This window comes from Cygnus atratus, chromosome 4 (assembly GCF_013377495.2).
Source record: "Cygnus atratus isolate AKBS03 ecotype Queensland, Australia chromosome 4, CAtr_DNAZoo_HiC_assembly, whole genome shotgun sequence".
Lineage (NCBI taxonomy): Eukaryota > Metazoa > Chordata > Aves > Anseriformes > Anatidae > Cygnus > Cygnus atratus.
Genome location: NC_066365.1, coordinates 20,994,461 through 21,011,205, shown reverse-complemented (window position 1 = coordinate 21,011,205; position 16,745 = coordinate 20,994,461). Strand labels below are relative to the sequence as shown.

The 16,745-nt window shown below is 47.7% G+C and overlaps 1 protein-coding gene across 4 annotated transcripts in view; it reads left to right on the top strand.

The window, feature by feature from the left end:
• Window positions 1–16,745, top strand: part of LOC118253499 (storkhead-box protein 1-like) — a 60,096-nt gene that overhangs the window by 18,856 nt on the left and 24,495 nt on the right. Inside the window, exon 2 of one of the 4 annotated variants that reach the window (XM_035557926.2) lies at window positions 16,649–16,676. The exons of the other annotated variants lie outside the window; for them this stretch is intronic. Within the exon in view, the coding sequence (XP_035413819.1) occupies window positions 16,649–16,653 (5 nt within the window). The 3' untranslated portion in view covers window positions 16,654–16,676. Of the gene's footprint in view, window positions 1–16,648; window positions 16,677–16,745 lie in introns of those variants that run through there. 4 annotated transcript variants of the gene reach the window in all.

The window sequence follows — 16,745 nt, the reverse complement described above, 5'->3', positions numbered from 1 at the left end:
ACATCCACAAGTTTTGGTGAAAAGGTGAGCTCACGTTCCTCTTCCCCCCACAGTTATGCGAGCAGTTTCAGCTCAGCTAAGAATGCTTGATGTAATCTCCCGAAATTATGCATGTAGGTGTGTTGTCATTATTAGCCTGCTAGTGGCCATTTAGCTGTTTTATCTCAGTTGTAATTAAATGTGTGTTACCTGGGAACGAGTGAGAGGAGGTGGGTCAGGAAGCTGGAGCTTGAGACTGATCTAAGGCAGAATGTGTTTGGGCCTGCGGACAGGAAGCATCTTGCAAAGAAAGTATGTGCAAGTGTCTTCTAGCCATCACAGTGTCTTTCTTACTGAAAAAAAAAAGAGATTTCTGCTCCCTCAATGTCCAATTTGTGCTGTTATTTGAAGAGGTTTTTTGCCACTTGATGTAGATTTCGTCTACAATGCTCTCCTCACATCACCCTGTCCATGCGTGGGGTGTTGCTGCCTAACTGAGATAAAGTATTTTCCTCTAATAAGAATACTTATTGTTCTTTACAGAGGGGTGAGAAGGTATGTGGGGTTTAAAGATGACCTGCACAGAATGTGTGTTTGGCTTGAAGCATTTTAGGACCCTGCACAATTGCGACAGACTCTTTAGGGCTCTGGGAAGTGAACCATTTCTTTGTTTCAACCTCTTTCATCTATAAAATGAAAATAAAGTCCTTGTCGCATGCACTTCCATTGTTAAGGAGTGAAGTTCACGGTGGCATTGATGGGGAGCTCTTTGAAATCGCTGGTGCTCTGTGGCTCCTTGTTTAGACGTCCCTGGAAGATCCTGGGCAGAGGACACTGAGCAAGCACCAAGTAGCACTAAGAGGTAGAGGAAGCCCTTCTGTCTAAATTACTGCATTAGAAATGATGGAAAGTTTTAAGGTTTAAACCATCATCCGTTTCTTCAACAAAGTTCAGGACCAGGTTATTTCTGGTAGAGGCCTGAAAACTGTTTCTTTAGGGAGAGGAAGGGGAGCTGGGATATTAGGACAAACCCAGAAACACATGGGGGCTATGCAGGTCTCTGGTGAGGAAGGAAGCTGGCTGCAGCTGTTGTTAAGGAAGGGGTGCTGCTTCTCATAACCCAGAGGAAAGGGTGTGAAATGTGGTAATAATTGTAGGAAATAATTGTTGCTAGTGTTCTGGCTGGACTGCACTGCACATTATAAGTGGAAATAAACACAGATCCCTTTGAATCTTGTCACCACGCTGCTTCAGACTTTGTGGTGCAAGGAGAAATGAAACCATGAACTAAAAGGGATCCAGCCAGCCTTTTATCTTCCTCTGTGGAGAGGTGAGGAGGTGAGCAGGCTTTAAATGTGCCCTGCAAAGTACATGTCTTCAGTTTGAAGCACTGCATGGTCTGCATGAGGCAAAACACCTATATAAGCTCCTGAGTCCTTTCACCTCTGGGCTACCTCACTTCGGGGATTTGGTTTTAACACTATATACAAAGGTGTTTTTTTTTTTTCTGTTCTTTTTTTCCCCTCCCCTCACTCTTCCCTATGTTCTGCCTCTAGGCCATGACACCCTCCCAAACACCCTTTCTTAATCCCTTCACTGTCTTTGCCAGTCCCATCCCATTTGGGCATGCAGGGAGCAGTTCTTCTGCTCCTGCCTCTCGTTCATCCCCTGCGTCCAGGCTACGTGTACAAATCCTCAGCTGCGAACTTTCGAGGAAATCTGCTTCCGTCTTTACGAGCTCAGACCTTCGCAGGCTGTAATTATCTTTCACTGTCATCGCTGAGACCTCCTTCCTTCTGGTTTACCTCACTCAGGCACACATACGAACACGTACACATATATAGCATCCCCATTTCCCCCGGGTCTCTTTAGCCTGGGCAACTGTTGGGTCATCCTCGCTGGATCTTCTCTGTCGCTGCCTCTCCGTACCCCTTGCTGAGCTGCTCTGGGCTCTGCCTAATTTTCCTGCCGTCTGCTGAGCCAGGTATCACCCTCGGGTCACCCCTTCCCCGTGTGGATGGTGAGGGGGGGTTGTGTCTGCCTGGGTTGGCCAGGCCTTGCTTGTGCCATATCGAAATACCCTCGGTGCTCGTCTCCTTTGAATACCTTCCTAACCTTTGCAGGGGGGAGATCCCCTTGTTTCAGCATCTCCTGCCCCCTTCCAACACCCAGCTGCATGTTAACTGCTTTGTTTTTGTTGTTGCGTTAGCTCCCCTGTTGTCTGAGGCAGGCAGGCACCCATCTAGATAAGGGTGCTTTTATATTTCAGCCTCTCCTGGACAGTGCACAGCATCCTATTCAGTACCGAAATGCTTATTAACAACTCATTCCTAGGGTGACATTCCCCGTTGGTGAGGTTAAATTCTTACACTGACCCTTCTATGCTAAAAAAAAAAAAAAAGAAGAAAAAAGTAGTTTGGCACTTTGGCAATTAGTTCCAAGGGTGTCTGTCTGTCAGTTTATGGAGGGCATAAAAATAAAGTAGGATTTCTTAGAGAAGTGGCTTGGTGACATCTTACTATGGGGAAAGAGGTATGAGAGATGTTAAGAGCTTACTAAAGCTCAGAGTTGAAGGTGGATGTAAGTATTGAATTAGGGATACTAGAAAACGAACACTTCAGCCTGCACTAGGCTTGTTTCTCAGTTTGGTGTACACCCCTGCTTAACGTAAACCTTTCCCTAAATAGTGCCGTTGTTTAAAAGGGAACTGGGGGCCTTTGTCTGAATCTGTGGTGGTGTTGCGTGCTTCAGATGCGCCTTGGCGAAGCCACGGGATGCGCGGGGACAAGACGGAGCAGGGTGCCTCCCCTTCCTCCCCGCAGCACGGGAACCTGCGCGGTGCTGAGGGGCTGCCTGGCTTTCAGCCTTGTTCTGTCTGAGCAGGCTGGCTCTGGTTCTTGGGTTAAATGCTCGAGCCTTTACAATACAGAGGAGGAAGTGCCTCTGAACGTGAGGAACGGTGTAGCGTTGCTGCATTCGCTCCAGCTTGGATGTGGTTGTCTGATTTTAGTGTGATGGGAGTAGCAGTGGTACCACCCTGTGTCTTCTCCATGCTTTTCCATGGAAACCCTCTGGCAGCAGAGAACGTGCAATCCAGAACGGGTTGATCCTACATCTGAGAGCAGAAACCCAGGAAAGCATCATTTTAAACCAAAACCAAGCCTTTTACTGCTGAAGCTCTCTGCATGCCCATCCCGTCTGCGCAGGGCACCCAGGTGGGGGCTTTCCTGCCCTGTCCTTTGTCCCCTGCCTCCTTTTCCCAAGCTCACACGAGTTTGGAGTGGGAGAGGTCAGGTGCTTGAAGCAGCAGGGCAGCAGAACAAAGCAGTTTTCAAAGAAAAGCCAAACAATTTATACCCGGTTTTCATTTGCTTTTTCTTCTGTTTGGGAAGCTGCACGCTACTAAATAATGAAAGACTTGCTAGTTCTTGTATCACGAGCACTGAATTATTAAATCTCAGAATCTCTGATTTTGCTAAAGAATAATTAATGTGTATCTGCTTGATACACGCTACAGATGTAATCAGGAACCAAGGTGCTCTTAGCAAGAGCTTTGTTAAAGTTTACTTCCAAATACTGTCTTGCCAGAAAAGGAAAGAGCCTGTAGTCATGTTAAAAAGAAATAAAAATCCTCCCAGAAGCTGAGACGTTTGAGGAGACAGGATCAGGTACATGTCGTGTTAATGGCTGTTCTCATCTGCTGGATTTATCCTTCGTTAAATTTTCAACGTGGATCCTCATACTTCAGTGTCAGCAGAAACGTCGGGAAAGCTTAAAGAAGTGCTCTGATTAATACGGGGATGCAAGTTTTGGGTTTTGTTTGTCTCGCTAGAGCCGAAGGAGCCGTTCGGGTGCTTAGCTTGGACTCATGCCCACCTGTAACCATATGGTACAGCACTCGATGGAATGCAGATAATAACTTCATTTTCTTTGCTATTTAGGTTCAAACTTGTGCTAACAGGTCCCCTCCCAAGCTTTGTTTCAACCCACTAAGTGAACTTAGTAAGGAGATTCACCGCTCCGTGCCTCAGTTTCCCCGTGCGGCACACAGCAATAACGACACACCTCTCCTCTCGTAATGCACTCGGAGCAGACAGATGAAAAGCCCCAAATATGAGCCTGACATGTAATTATTGGGCTGACTGCTTGTACTTCAATTAGCCTGACCATGGACGGGGAACACCCGTGACTGTGAGCGCTGTGTTTCCCACGTCACCGCACCACGGCTGAGCTGGGCCCTGACCTTCAGCACTGGCAAAGGTACCCGGCGTTAGCCAGCTGGCCACTTCAAAGTGGGGGGGTGCGAATGGAGCGAGGATTTATGGTGGAGAAAGCGTGCTTTGATCTTAAATAAAACAAAGTTCTTCCTCTTCTGACCAGGGAGCCTGAATACAAGGGGAAAGTTGCTTCCTAGGTGATAGGAAGTTGTATTAATACTTCGAAAGATCAGAAGTGTGTCGAACCAGCTAATCCATATAAACTGTTGGTATGTGATAGGTATATATGATAGGTATGTGGTTACCACGTGCCTATCGCATCCTTCAGCCCCAAGAAGCTGCTTCATGGGGTCATGACAAGGTCTACTGAATTCGAGTTCAAGTCTCCCATCACCCTGAGGGTCACGGGATGGGGAATGGCTACACAGATTTCCTCGTCATTAACGAATGGCAGACGATTGACCTTTCAGATTTGGGGCCCTTGGGTACGCACTGTGAATGCAGATGGCATGCTTTCATTGCTAAAAAGGATTAAACTCATCTCAGGAAGAATCTGCTTTAGAAGGGGACTTTCAGATTTTGGAGGCAGGCTGAGCAGGCCCCTGGACCGCTGATAGCAGTGTGCATGCCTTCCAGATGTGTTGTGGTCTGATGATAGGTATATGTGAGCTGATGCTATCTGTATGTTTTAAACCTTTCCATTTATCTGTATGTTTTAAATCTTTCCATTTACGAGTAACTGTGTAAACCCTGCAAATAAACCAGTGGCTTTGAAAAAAAAAAGTAGTGTGAAGCAATTACACAAAGCATTGCGTTGCACTGTAGCGTTACACCAGTTGTACAAAGCCTATGTGCAAAGGCTGATGCCTTGGATTCAGTGCACATACGCTGTGTCCCCATCTCACTGTTGAAACTGCATGTGGGAATCAACAGTTTTGAGAAGCAAGACCTGTTGTTAGCAGTTCCTCCATCTCCTGAGTACGAGGCTCCTTGGCTTGAAAGCAGCAGACAATCCATGAGGCCATTTCACATGGTTTTGAGCTGATCTTCAAAGTCGCATAATTTTTTATGTCTTCAAGGAGTAATCTGATTAGAGTAGTGTGTTACTCCCTGAAAAATTTGGGGAGTTGATAGTGATCCGAGAGGTTTGTGTGGACATCGATATATTAGACCAAATCCATGTCACCTGCTTTGATTTGTTAAATCAGCCTTAGATCTACATGTTGCTGTGTCTGCCACTAGTAAGACTGCATCTTGCGAGCTTACATTTTGTTATTCTCATCAGTTGCTGTTAGGTAAAATGAATAGTAAGTGTAAAACTAGATCAACGTGCCCCTAGCTTTTAAAAGCCCTAAGGTGCTTTGCTGTCTAGCAGCTGATGAAATCCTCTCTATTTTTCATGGTTTTGTCTTGCTGCATCTTTTGTTTGATTTCACTGTGCTTACCCAGTTAATGCAAATAGTGGTATCTTTCAGTAAAAAAGTCAGGTCCGTCAGGTAGAACGGAGAGCCTTGACTTCCCTTCTAGGTATGTGAAATATAAATTAATGGATGCAGTCTGAAAATCCCCGTTTCAGGGTATTCCCGATGTCGGTGAGCTTGTTCCAGTCCAGCCACTTCCCTGCATCACATGCACTACCTGACATACTGTTTGCCTTTCTTCACCACTTTTTTCCTTTTCCAGTTCCATCGCTATTTTCTTTCCTCTTGTGTGGAGGTGAGGATTATATTTTCTCTTCTGCATGTGCAAGCCGCCTTCTTCCCCCCTCCCTCCCTGCATCGCTGCTGTTGTCTCTTCCAGCTGCCCGCCCTCCACAGCTCCTTCCTCTCTGAATTTACCTTTCACGTCTGCTCTTTTTACTCTCTCACCTGCAAACCCATTTTGTCTCCAATGCTGCATGTGCCAAACTTTTTTTTGCCTCCTAAAATGGCTCTGAAAGCCTTTTTTTTCTTCTCGATGAGCCCTGTGATAAGCTTTCACCGAAGTGAAAGCCAGTGGCAGGGAGTCCCAGCCCCCATTTGGAACAAACTCAAGTGCAGAAATGCCTGAATTTCTGCTGTGTCAATTTTTGCTAGTTCACTGGGAGTAAAATGTAGTTAAAATTGCCTGAGATTTCTGGGGGTATGCCCCCAGTAGCTGAAACATTGTGAAATGCAAGTTGGTAAATGTAAATGGCATCTCAACAGCACTTAAAAGATAAAAAATGATGTACATATAATGAAATTATTTTACCTGTAAAAGAACAAGGGGAAAGTGACTGTGCTTGATTTCGACACGATAAGTAATTGCTCGTTTATCTGAACGTTCTGCATAACTTCCATCTAGATTCTGCTAATGTGTGTGGTCTGTGGATATCTGGCTTTGGAGTAATTCATGATAACAAAGGTTTCACAGGAACGGTGTTAGAATATCTTGCAATACTTTTTTCAAGCACCTAGCCTATGCAGAGTGTTTTAATTTTTCTCTTCTGGTTATGCTTAACATGCAAACCCAGAACTTGTTCGTAAATATTAGTGAAATATTTTCTTGGTATGCAAGCTGCCTTACTAACTCAGACTGAAGCCACGGTAGCATAAAATCACAGTGCAGAAAGCCAGGAGTATGCAGGATCCAGGCCACTGGCTGTGCCTGGTGCGGGAGGAAAACCCTGCCGCATCACTCACCAAAGCTCCCGTTCAGCAAACCCTCAGTTGGTGTCCTCGGTTGTGCTGTCTGGGGCACAGCTCATATGCCAAGAAAGCAGACAAACTTGCTGCCGCCTATTATTTTGACATTGGGAGGAAAAAAAAAAAAAAAAAAAAGATCTGGTTCCTGTGCATACGTTTCTTCCAAATGAAGCGAGGTGTCGCAGCCCGGTGTGGCAAGGGCGAAGCGGAGCCGCAAGCGCTGGTGGCTGCGTTCCCCGGCCGGTAGGCAGCTCCCTGCCTTGCTGCGGTCTGCACCAGGTTTTTCTCGGCAGATGCTTCCCGCTGGTGTTGGCAGAGGTGGCAGTGAGCTCGTAAGCGAGGCTTACGGCTTGTGGCTCTCGCCAGTCACGTCACTCAGGTCGTCGCCACCGGCCTTGGGGACCCTCCTTGCTCAGCCCTGCCAGCCACCTCCACCTCATGGCATCGAGTGCTCGGCTGTGAAATGGTGGGGCATAGCCAGTCTGGGGTTGATTTCTTTTATGTTTATTTTTCTCCCTGCTCAACACCTTTTCCAATACCTTCCGAAGGTCAGGAGCTACAGAGTAGGTGCTGTCAAGCTTGCACTTGTTCAGCTGCTTGTGAAATCGGAGCCCAGTTTGCCTTCTTCCAGGCTTCCTGAACGACTGCGGGTCCGTCAGGTTCGGTGCTTCAGGTCACTGAGTAACATATTGCTGCTTGTGATGTATCGTCCTGGCTTCTGGGCGCGACTCTGCAGCCTTGCCGCACTGTGTGCTCCGTTACTGCGGGACGCTTGGTCTGGAGGCAACTTTGGTCCTTCTCTTGCAGGAAGCATCTCCCACAGCTCTCGGCAGTGCTGTCAGGGGCAGACAGAGCAGCTCTGTCACAGAGCAGCACTGGTGTGTCCAGCCCCGTGCTCTGCTATGGGGAGTGCGAGCGAGGCGGTGAGAATTTGCCTTTTAGCACCAGCTAGCACTTCGGAGCTGTTTGGACACGTCCTGAGCTCACCACACGTTCAGGCCCTGGGATCCCGGGAATGCCGCGGTGGCTGCGTGCTGGGAATCCCACGGTATCATGGCAAACAGGCTCTGCTGATCACATCCCGAAACATTTGCAGCTACTCTGTGGTCAGATGGACACAACGCCTTTACAGCTCTGGCCAAGCCCTTGAAGCTGCAAGACGTTCCCTTAGCTTGCGGGAAAAAAATCACCTGGCAGTGTGGGGACTTGTAGGGGATCTTCGTGGCTTCCCGGAGCCTGATTGTGCCTGACCCTCTCTGAAACGTAGCCCAGGAGAAGTGTTGGGCTGTAGGGCACGTGAGAAGGAAGGTTTCACATCAGCCCTGGGAGCTTCCTTGCTGCCCAGATTGACCGTGCCATCAGTGGGCTGTCGCTGAGCCGGCTCTGCAAGCTGGTAGTGCCACAGCCTGCTGTTGGAGGTCTCTGTGCAAGCCCACCACGGTGCTGGCCACAGGAACGCCCTACAGCACCCGTTCACCTACCTGAGCTCCACACAGCTCCCGCTGCCTGGGATGAGGGGCAGGGGATGGGCCTGAGGGGAGAAACGGGAGGATTTGTGTTTCACCCCCTCCAGAAAACCACACAGGGAGTGCAATGGGGTGAAGGCGTCCCCAAGGGAATAGAGCTGGCGTATGGATTTTGCACCCATTTGTGTGGCTGCTGACAGCACCTTGACCCTTAAACGCTGCTCTTTCCCTGCTGACTGTCGTTACCTTCCAGGAAACAGGTGGAAAAAGTGTCCAGGAAAAACACGCCAGATTTGTGCAATATGCATATGTGGTTTGGCAGCTGGGGCAAACAGGCGTGTTTCCATCCAGCATTGTGTTTGCTGGTGCAAAATGGCAGGAAATGGGATTGAGAGATCGCTTGGACACCTGTCTGTGTATTAACTCAAGCACCCCAAATATTTCACGGACAAAAGTATCAATAACACAAGAACATTTCATTTAAATACTGCAAAAATCTGAAGCAACATTTTTTGTGTGTTTCTCACACCCAAACTGACCATTGCCAAGCCTTTGTCTTTGCCTTCTGCTCCCCCCATTTGGTGCATTTCCCCATAACAAATCTTTCCGGTTAATCACGGGAGTGATGCAAGGGTAGCGGCAATCCCGTCCAACTCCCTTCGCCTCCTTTCCCCCGAATTTGCGCCTGCTTAAATGTGCTTTGCGTAACTGCAGATGGATAAGCCCGTGGATTCCTGCGGAGGCAGGAAGAAGACCATCAGGAAACTCCTGAATTATGAAGCCTGGTGCGACTTCTCAGGCTCCGCTTTCTGCTTTGAGATCGGGACGATGGCAGAGCCCTAACATTTTTGTGTTGGAAGACTTGTTGATCAAGATCGAGGCTAGGGCTAAGCCCCATGCCGTGTGAGGTACGGAGGAGAGCGGCAGACCCTGGAGGACGGGAGGAGAAGGCTGCTCACAGGCTGCTGTTGCTGTACCAGCAGAAATGCTTCATCGCGTCTTTTACGCACTGCCACCCTGGAAGGGCCCCATGCCACGAGCACCGGGTGGCGGCGGGCACGCGACCCACCTCTGTCCCCCCATAAAGCAGCGCCAGCTCCCCTCTGCCTGCACAGCCTCCCGCATGAAAGCCCAGCAAACCCTTCACCAACCCCATCTATCTGTTTTTCGTTCATAAACAGGTATGAAGCCCTGCTTACAAACTTTTTTTTGGGTATATATTTCTGGGGAGGTCAGGGCCCTACTGCATTTGTCAGCAGGGATATACCTTTAAGTCACTTAAACGTGAGCAAATGGTTCTCTCTAATGCCTCGCTAAACATTACATTAAAGCAGTTTGCAAACATTCAGCTGCTATTGTAAACTGAAGGTACCCCACTCTTTTTTCCTTTTACATGTCTGAGCTGCCCTGAAGCGGAGATGGAAACTACTAAAATTACAGCATGACAGCAATACTACACAAGTGAGCAATCTAGGATTTCTTTTGTGTCTCCTTGACTGACTAATCTGTAAAAACAGCTGGAATGAAAGGCATCCGGCTTCATCCTCGGAGAAAATAAGTCTTCGGGTATTTTGCCGAGTAATCGCAGGAGCAGAGAGCCGGGGCTGGTTGTGGGGCCCCTCGCCCATGCTGGCTCTCCCCGTCTGTCGGTGTGGGTGGCCCTGGGGATGGCAGCGGGCTCCCCTCGGAGATCCCCCTCTTGCAGCACCTACCCCTGGTGCTCCGGCCACCCTTGTTACTGCAGTCATTTTCCTCTTGCAGAATGGAAATCGTTGCTTCTTTTTGTCTTGCCTTCCACCAGAGTACTAGTTTCCACTGGATGCGTATTGTAGGCTGTTTGGAAAATACGTACTTGTGCTAATATCCAACACTGAGTGATAAAGGAGCTCCCACCCGTCTGATCGTTGATGCCGATGCTGTCAGTGTTCAGGAGGCACTTGGATAATGCCCTCCATAACGTGCTCTATCTTTTGTTTGGCCCTGAGGTGGTCACTCAGCTGGACTAGATGATCTTCCTAGGTCTCTTCCAACTGAACTATTCTGTTCTATTCTATTGTGCCACTTTTATTTTTATTTTTTTTTTCAATTTAAAGATAATATCAATATAGAGAAGATAGAGATGGAGCTGAACTGGAGCTGAACATACTGTGTGCCTTTAGGTTGCATTCATCCAGCCTGGTTTTCTGTGCACCTACCACTGAAGCTGTCACGTTTTTCCTTGCTGGGGCTGTTGTGCAGACCTTGGCCCTCTGACCCAGGGTCCCACCTTACCGGTGCAGATATTCCACTCAGTCTGGATTGACCCCAATATTAATTGCAGGTGAGAGTGTCACGGGTTGAAAGAAGGAGCCGAGAGGCAGAACCCTCTTCGTGCAGGGGCTGCAGGTGCTCTCTAAGCTCTCCTCGTTCTTCTTCTCCAGGTGGCCACCACGCATGGTGGCTGGGCAGGCTGGTGGCTCGTCCACCAGGGATGCGTTGATCTGCGCAGCTTGCAAACGAGCAGCCACTCCTCCCCAAAGAATGTGCTCAGGAACACTGGCCCTATTAACTTATTTTATTTGGCGGTATTGAGGGGAAAAAAAAAACACCCTCTGTTGTCAGTATTTTCCTTAAATAGCTGGTTCTGGAAACAGGAAATTCCTTTAACTCTGGAAACAGGAAGCAGATATGACTATTACATATTTGTTTTAAATCTTTCAATTATCCGTTCCTGCCCCTCACCTCTGACTTGCTTTCCGCTCCTTGGTGAAATTCAGTATATTCAATAAGCCATTATCTGTGGGTATGGTGCAAGACCCGGGGTTATGCTGCCACGTAGTCATAAAGCTGACATTATGACATCATCTTGTCATAAAGCTGCCAGAGCTGATGGGTTTTGCATCCACCATGTTTATGGCATGGGAGAGCACCAGAGGTTCTTCTGTTCAGCGAGGTGTGACCCAGAGGTATGGGCTGATGACTCAATAAAATCAAAGCAAGGGGGAAGATGAGAATCATCTTTATGGAACTAAATTAAGGGCACTTTTATTTATTTATTTATTTTTATTTAAGGCTTGTTGTAGGAGCCTACTGACAAGGAAGGGTATAATAGTGCAACTGGAGTACTTCTAGAAATTTAGGGCCAGAAGGGACTTCAAGATATCTCCTAGTCCATCTCCTTGCCCCCAAGAAGGATAGATATTTATCTTCAAAACCTCTGATGAGGGTGATTTCACAACCTTAAAAAAAAAACACAAAACATGCCAGGCTTTTATTCTCCGTGCAGTCAAAAAGAATTTTCCTACTACCCTCTACTTAAAATTACTTATTACTTATTAAATTTACTTTTACTTACTTTATTACTTATTAAATGTAGAGGAAGTTTTTTTGTTTGTTTGTTTGTTTTTCCTGCTTGCAGAACTGATAACTGCCCTTTTCATACTGTTATCTGGTCTCAATACATCTTGGGATGTATTTGTCACCTCTGTTGCCTTCTCCCCACTCAGTCTTCTGAGCTTTTACCTATAGATCATTCTTCTAAACATGTTGCTTGCTTCTTGGACGCTATCCCAAATGTGCCCACCTTTTTCTGCAAGGGTTATTTCCCAGGCTGGGCAAAGTCTTCCATCTGAAGCCTCACTGCGGCTGAGCAGAGAGAAGTAGCTACCTCTCAAGATGTGTCTGCGCTTTCCTCTAAGCGTGTGCCTTGGTGGTCTTTGCAAAAGCTGTGTGTTGTTGACCCTTGGTTGGTTTGCAGCCCTCTGTATTTTTGGTGTCTCAGAGGTACCACTGCCTCTCCATTTATTCCACTTTTGTTTTTGTGGATTTTCTCCCTACTAAGCAGAGCACTATGCTATTAACTATCCTGGGAATTTGCTGGCTTTGAAATAATCACAAGCAGGGTCACAGTGCCAAGTTTTGGTTTGGAGTAACTGTTTTTTCTGCTTCCAGACCTTGATGTAGCTCCAGAAAAATAAAAGTGTTTATGGATACATTATGAATTAGCACCTTGGCTGCCAGCCCTTTGTAGCTGAGCCCCAGCTCTGGTGGGATGCTCTTGTGCCGCGAGTGTCCTCAAGCCGGGACAAGTGTGCAGACCCTCTCCCTGCTGCAGTGGCAGGGAAGCCTGTCTTGTTCAGAGACCCCCCAGATGTATTAAGGTTTTGATTCACTTCTGGTGAGTTCACAATCCATAGCATCCTGTCCGTACTTTAAGCAGCACATTGGTGCTGGGCGCAATACCTCGTACTACCAGGTAGCCTACGCCTGATCCCCAGCATCAGGTCTAGCCCAGGACACGGCTACTTTTGAAGTTAACTTCATTAGCTCTCAGCAAAGGGTAGTTGCTGTCGGCAAGGGATCTTGAAACAGTTGACACACTAGCGAGGAAATAAAACAAACCAGAAATAACTCTTTGTTTTAATTCCAGCGTAACGTGTCGGAGCAGTTCAAGTATGCTTTGGCATGCTGAACGTTCATGGTGTTTTTTCTGCATTGGTTAGTCTGAAAAAATAGTGATCAATGGCAGCTGAAAGAAGAAATATGTGTGTCTCTGTGTCTCTGAGATCAATGGCTCTGCAGCTCACGGGCAGACTGCACTGACCGTTCTGATACTCTCTTGTTCTGGGCATGTTGAATACTTTTCCCTTAGAAACATAGACAAATGAGTGATTAGCTGCTAGGCAGAGACAAGCTTGTAAATGGAAGAAATGGAAGGAAAAAGAAAGGATAAGAAGTACTTTTTTTTCCTTTTTTTTTTTCCTTTTTGTTCCCCATTTTTATTTTTTCCCCCATTCAGAATAGCAGTTAGTTTTCTTTTTTCTGGGTCAAGTTTCTTTGGAGCCTGTTGGGGTACCTGGTTGAGTTTACCTGTGTCAGTGGGAGTCTTGCTGCTGATCTCCTCATGTCTTGGTGCAGTTCTGTAATGGTGACGACTTATTTTTCCAGCTCCCTTGGGGAGCAAGTTGGAAATCCTGATTCCAGTGCAGGGGAGTGGAGTGGCCAGCTAACCAGTCTGACTGGGTGGTTTTGATGCTGTCTTCACAGGTTGCAGAAGCTGAATCTGTGACTTTTATTCAGTGTCCCTGAGCCAGGGTACTGAGTTTGTGCCTACTTCTGTGCAGCAGCTCTTGACCTTGTCAGCTTACTGGGTGTACTGAGGTCGTTTTGCACAGGGGTTGAATTTGCCATGTACGCATCAGTGACTTGCCAGGGCACCTGAATGAGTGCGAGGGACCAGCTTGGGTGCAGCACTGCTCTGCCTCTGCCCAGGGATGTGGCTCCTGGCCACAGCAGAGGAGAGCTGCTCCCAGAGAACCACCCAGGGTGCCCAGATCCACCTCCTGTGTTTCCTTTGACTCTGAGATTTATTCAGGCCTCCTTTCTCTGCTAGAGGTGGGTTTTGATGGTGTACAAAGGGAAGGGGTCTCCTGCAGTCTGTCAGAGCTCCACATTTTCTCAAAGTGTTTTGTCATCAGATGCTAAGTGCCTGTGGTCATGCAGGCTTCAAGTTTGAGCCAAAATTCCTGGAAGAGGTATGCTTCTCCCACTAATGCTCTTTTAATTATTGCTACTCCCAGCAATGTATACGAAGGTGCCAATCATTCCTCTAGTTTTCCCCAAGTGTGAGGCACTGAGCACGGTTTCTTGGACTGCAGCTCGTATTTGTCTAGTGTGACGTCTGTCTTGCTACAAATAATTTACCTGCATCGAATTATCATTATGCTCCTCTTTGGTATGTGAATCAGAGGGCTCTCTTGGTATAAAACACACTAGCATTTTGGAGCATGACTCATACTGAAAGCATTAAGTTTTAAAGGCATTTAGCATATTCATGTGCATTTCATAGTGAGTCATGCCTTGTGAAAAATGGTAACTAGGTTCCCTCTGCTGCCCTGACAGAGGTTTGCCCTTTTATTAAACCATACACGATCTCTGCTGCCAGCCTTTCATTTCAACAGATGTGTAGTTGTGAAGTTTGTTGCTGTTGTGCTAGACAACTATCTAATATTCCAGCTGTGGCTTCACATATATACATCTTAGCATTTATGCCGGTTTATATGGCAGTAGCTAATCATGTATACCAGTCAGAGTCCTAGGTTTTCTGATGGCCAGGGACCCGGAGAGCATGCCCTGTGGAGGAGGCTGAGGGACAGGGGCTGGAGAAGAGGCAGCTTTGGGGTGACCTTAAAGCAGCCTGCCTGTACCTATGGGGATGTTAAATAAAAGATGGAGCCAGCCTCCAAGGGACAATTGTTGCAAACTGAAATGGGATTTTCTGAGCAACTATTAGAAAAAAGTAAATCTCTGTGAGGATAATTAAACACTGACAAGTTGCCCAGAGGGGCTGCGGGTGCTCTGTCCTTGGAGGTTTTCAATGCCCAGCTGGACCAAGCCCTATACAACTCCATGTGCAGTCAGGGCTGGTCCTGCTGGAGCAGGAGGCTGGGCTGGAGACCTCCCGAGGTCCGTCACCACCTCATCAACCTTATTTAGTGACTTCCCCTAATACATCGCCTCTGGAGGGGAGCCAAATGCACGTGGCCTGAGCCGGTGGCCTTTGGTGTCCCACTTCTGTGGGACCTGTAGAGACTCCGTGGCGACTGCTAAACTTGGTGTTAGTGGGCGATTCTGTTTCTGGTTGACTTCTGCCTGCCTAATCACATCCCCACCAGCGATCACGGGAAGGGTTCGTGGGCTGTCTGTCCGCGCCCCTTTGCGTTTGTGCTTGTGCTCTCACGGGGCCCCAGGTCGAAGTGAAGCTTGTGAGTATGTCTCGAGTACAGACGAACACCTGCGATACATACACAGCTTTAGAAAGGCAGCAGAGAGAGGCCTCCGCTCCCGGGGACGGGACGGTGCCGCTAGGGGCCCCTCCAGGCGAGGGGATGGCGGCCGGCCGGCCTGGGCGCGACATGGCGGGGGCCTGCGGGCCTCACGCCTGGGGCCTGGGGGCAGCCACCCCAGTGGGGTGGGGATGGGGCTCGGGCCGCGTTCATCTGCCATGGGTTAGCGGGGTTAGCCTGAAGGCAAGCGGACTCCTTCCCTTTTGTGAGCCCTCTGGGATTTTCAGTGTGTAATTTTTAACTGAATGCACAAAGGGTGCAGATATATATATATATTTAATTAATGTGAGGGAAAATACATCCTTCCGCTTTTAGCAGCCCCTGGGGTCGATGGGTCTGAACAAGCACGAGGGAGGCAGGTTGGCTGCTGCTCTGGCAGGACCAGGTGAATTGGGCGACGCTGCATGTCTGTGTCAGAGATTCGGAAGCATTCTGCTCATCCTTCTGCCCCCAGGCTCCGCTCACTGTGCTGCCAGAGGCAAAAAGGTCAAGCACAGTCAGATCCTTTATCCCCCACACCCCCCACACCCCATTTATTTTAGGTTAAAATCAGTTCAGCAGAAAGGAAGGCAGAGGAGATGCATTCTAACTCTATGCTTCTGTGTCCACCACATCACTATGGCGGTCCCACAGGCAAAGTCGAGCTGAGCTGAAATGGCAGAGAATGGCACGAGTCCGGCCCCAGCAGCGGACAGGGGCAGCTCTGTTTCCAAATCTGACTCTAGTGTATCTGTGAACACTGGTCTTTCTGCTGACACACAGTGTGACAGTGCACGAAAGCTGTGGTGAATATTATCTCTGCCTTTTAGCTATAGATTATTTTATTCTGCCTCTACTTTGCACATTATGCAGGAAATCTGTGCCTCCTTGGGTCACTGATACTTCCTTTATTATCTATTTTCTTCCTTTTTTCCCCCCTCTTTTCTTTCTCTGTGAGTTTCCTACTTCTTTTTTTTCTTCCTTTCCTACAGTTCACACCTTTGACATCCTACAGCATCTTGGGGTCAGGCTGCTTGTGGATTCAGGTGGACAACAAAGTACTGGTGTAGCTTTGCTTCTCATCCAATTTTTTTTGTTTTCAGTCATGAGGGAAGAAGTTACCGGTGCTCAGAAAATTCCAGCTGTGTAAGTTCATCATATGGATTGTGTTTGGCCATTGCAAAGTATATTTGACAGCACACAGCTAAGTGGCTAAATGCCTTGATGATTTATAGACCACTTAGGGAGGAAACATAGTTATTCATTTACCTCATCAAAACACAGAAGTTCACTGTTAATGAGGATAGTTCATCACAGCCCGGTCGCCTTGACATGGTTTGAGATGCAGGGAGGGCAGCTCAGAGACCCAAGCCAGAGCTGCTTGGGTGCTCAGGGTATTTGGGGAAGTGTTACCAGGTTCTGTCCTGTAACTATAGTATAGAAAGTGTATGTCGTGTGTATATAATAGTAAGCATTATGCATTTAAAAAATGTCCAAAGCTATTTTTTCAAATACAGGGTAACCCAGCAGCACTGATGTACTCCTTCACATTCAAAACCTCTATTGAAGTTCGGGTGAGCACTTTTGTGAAAACGATACCTATACAATCACTTT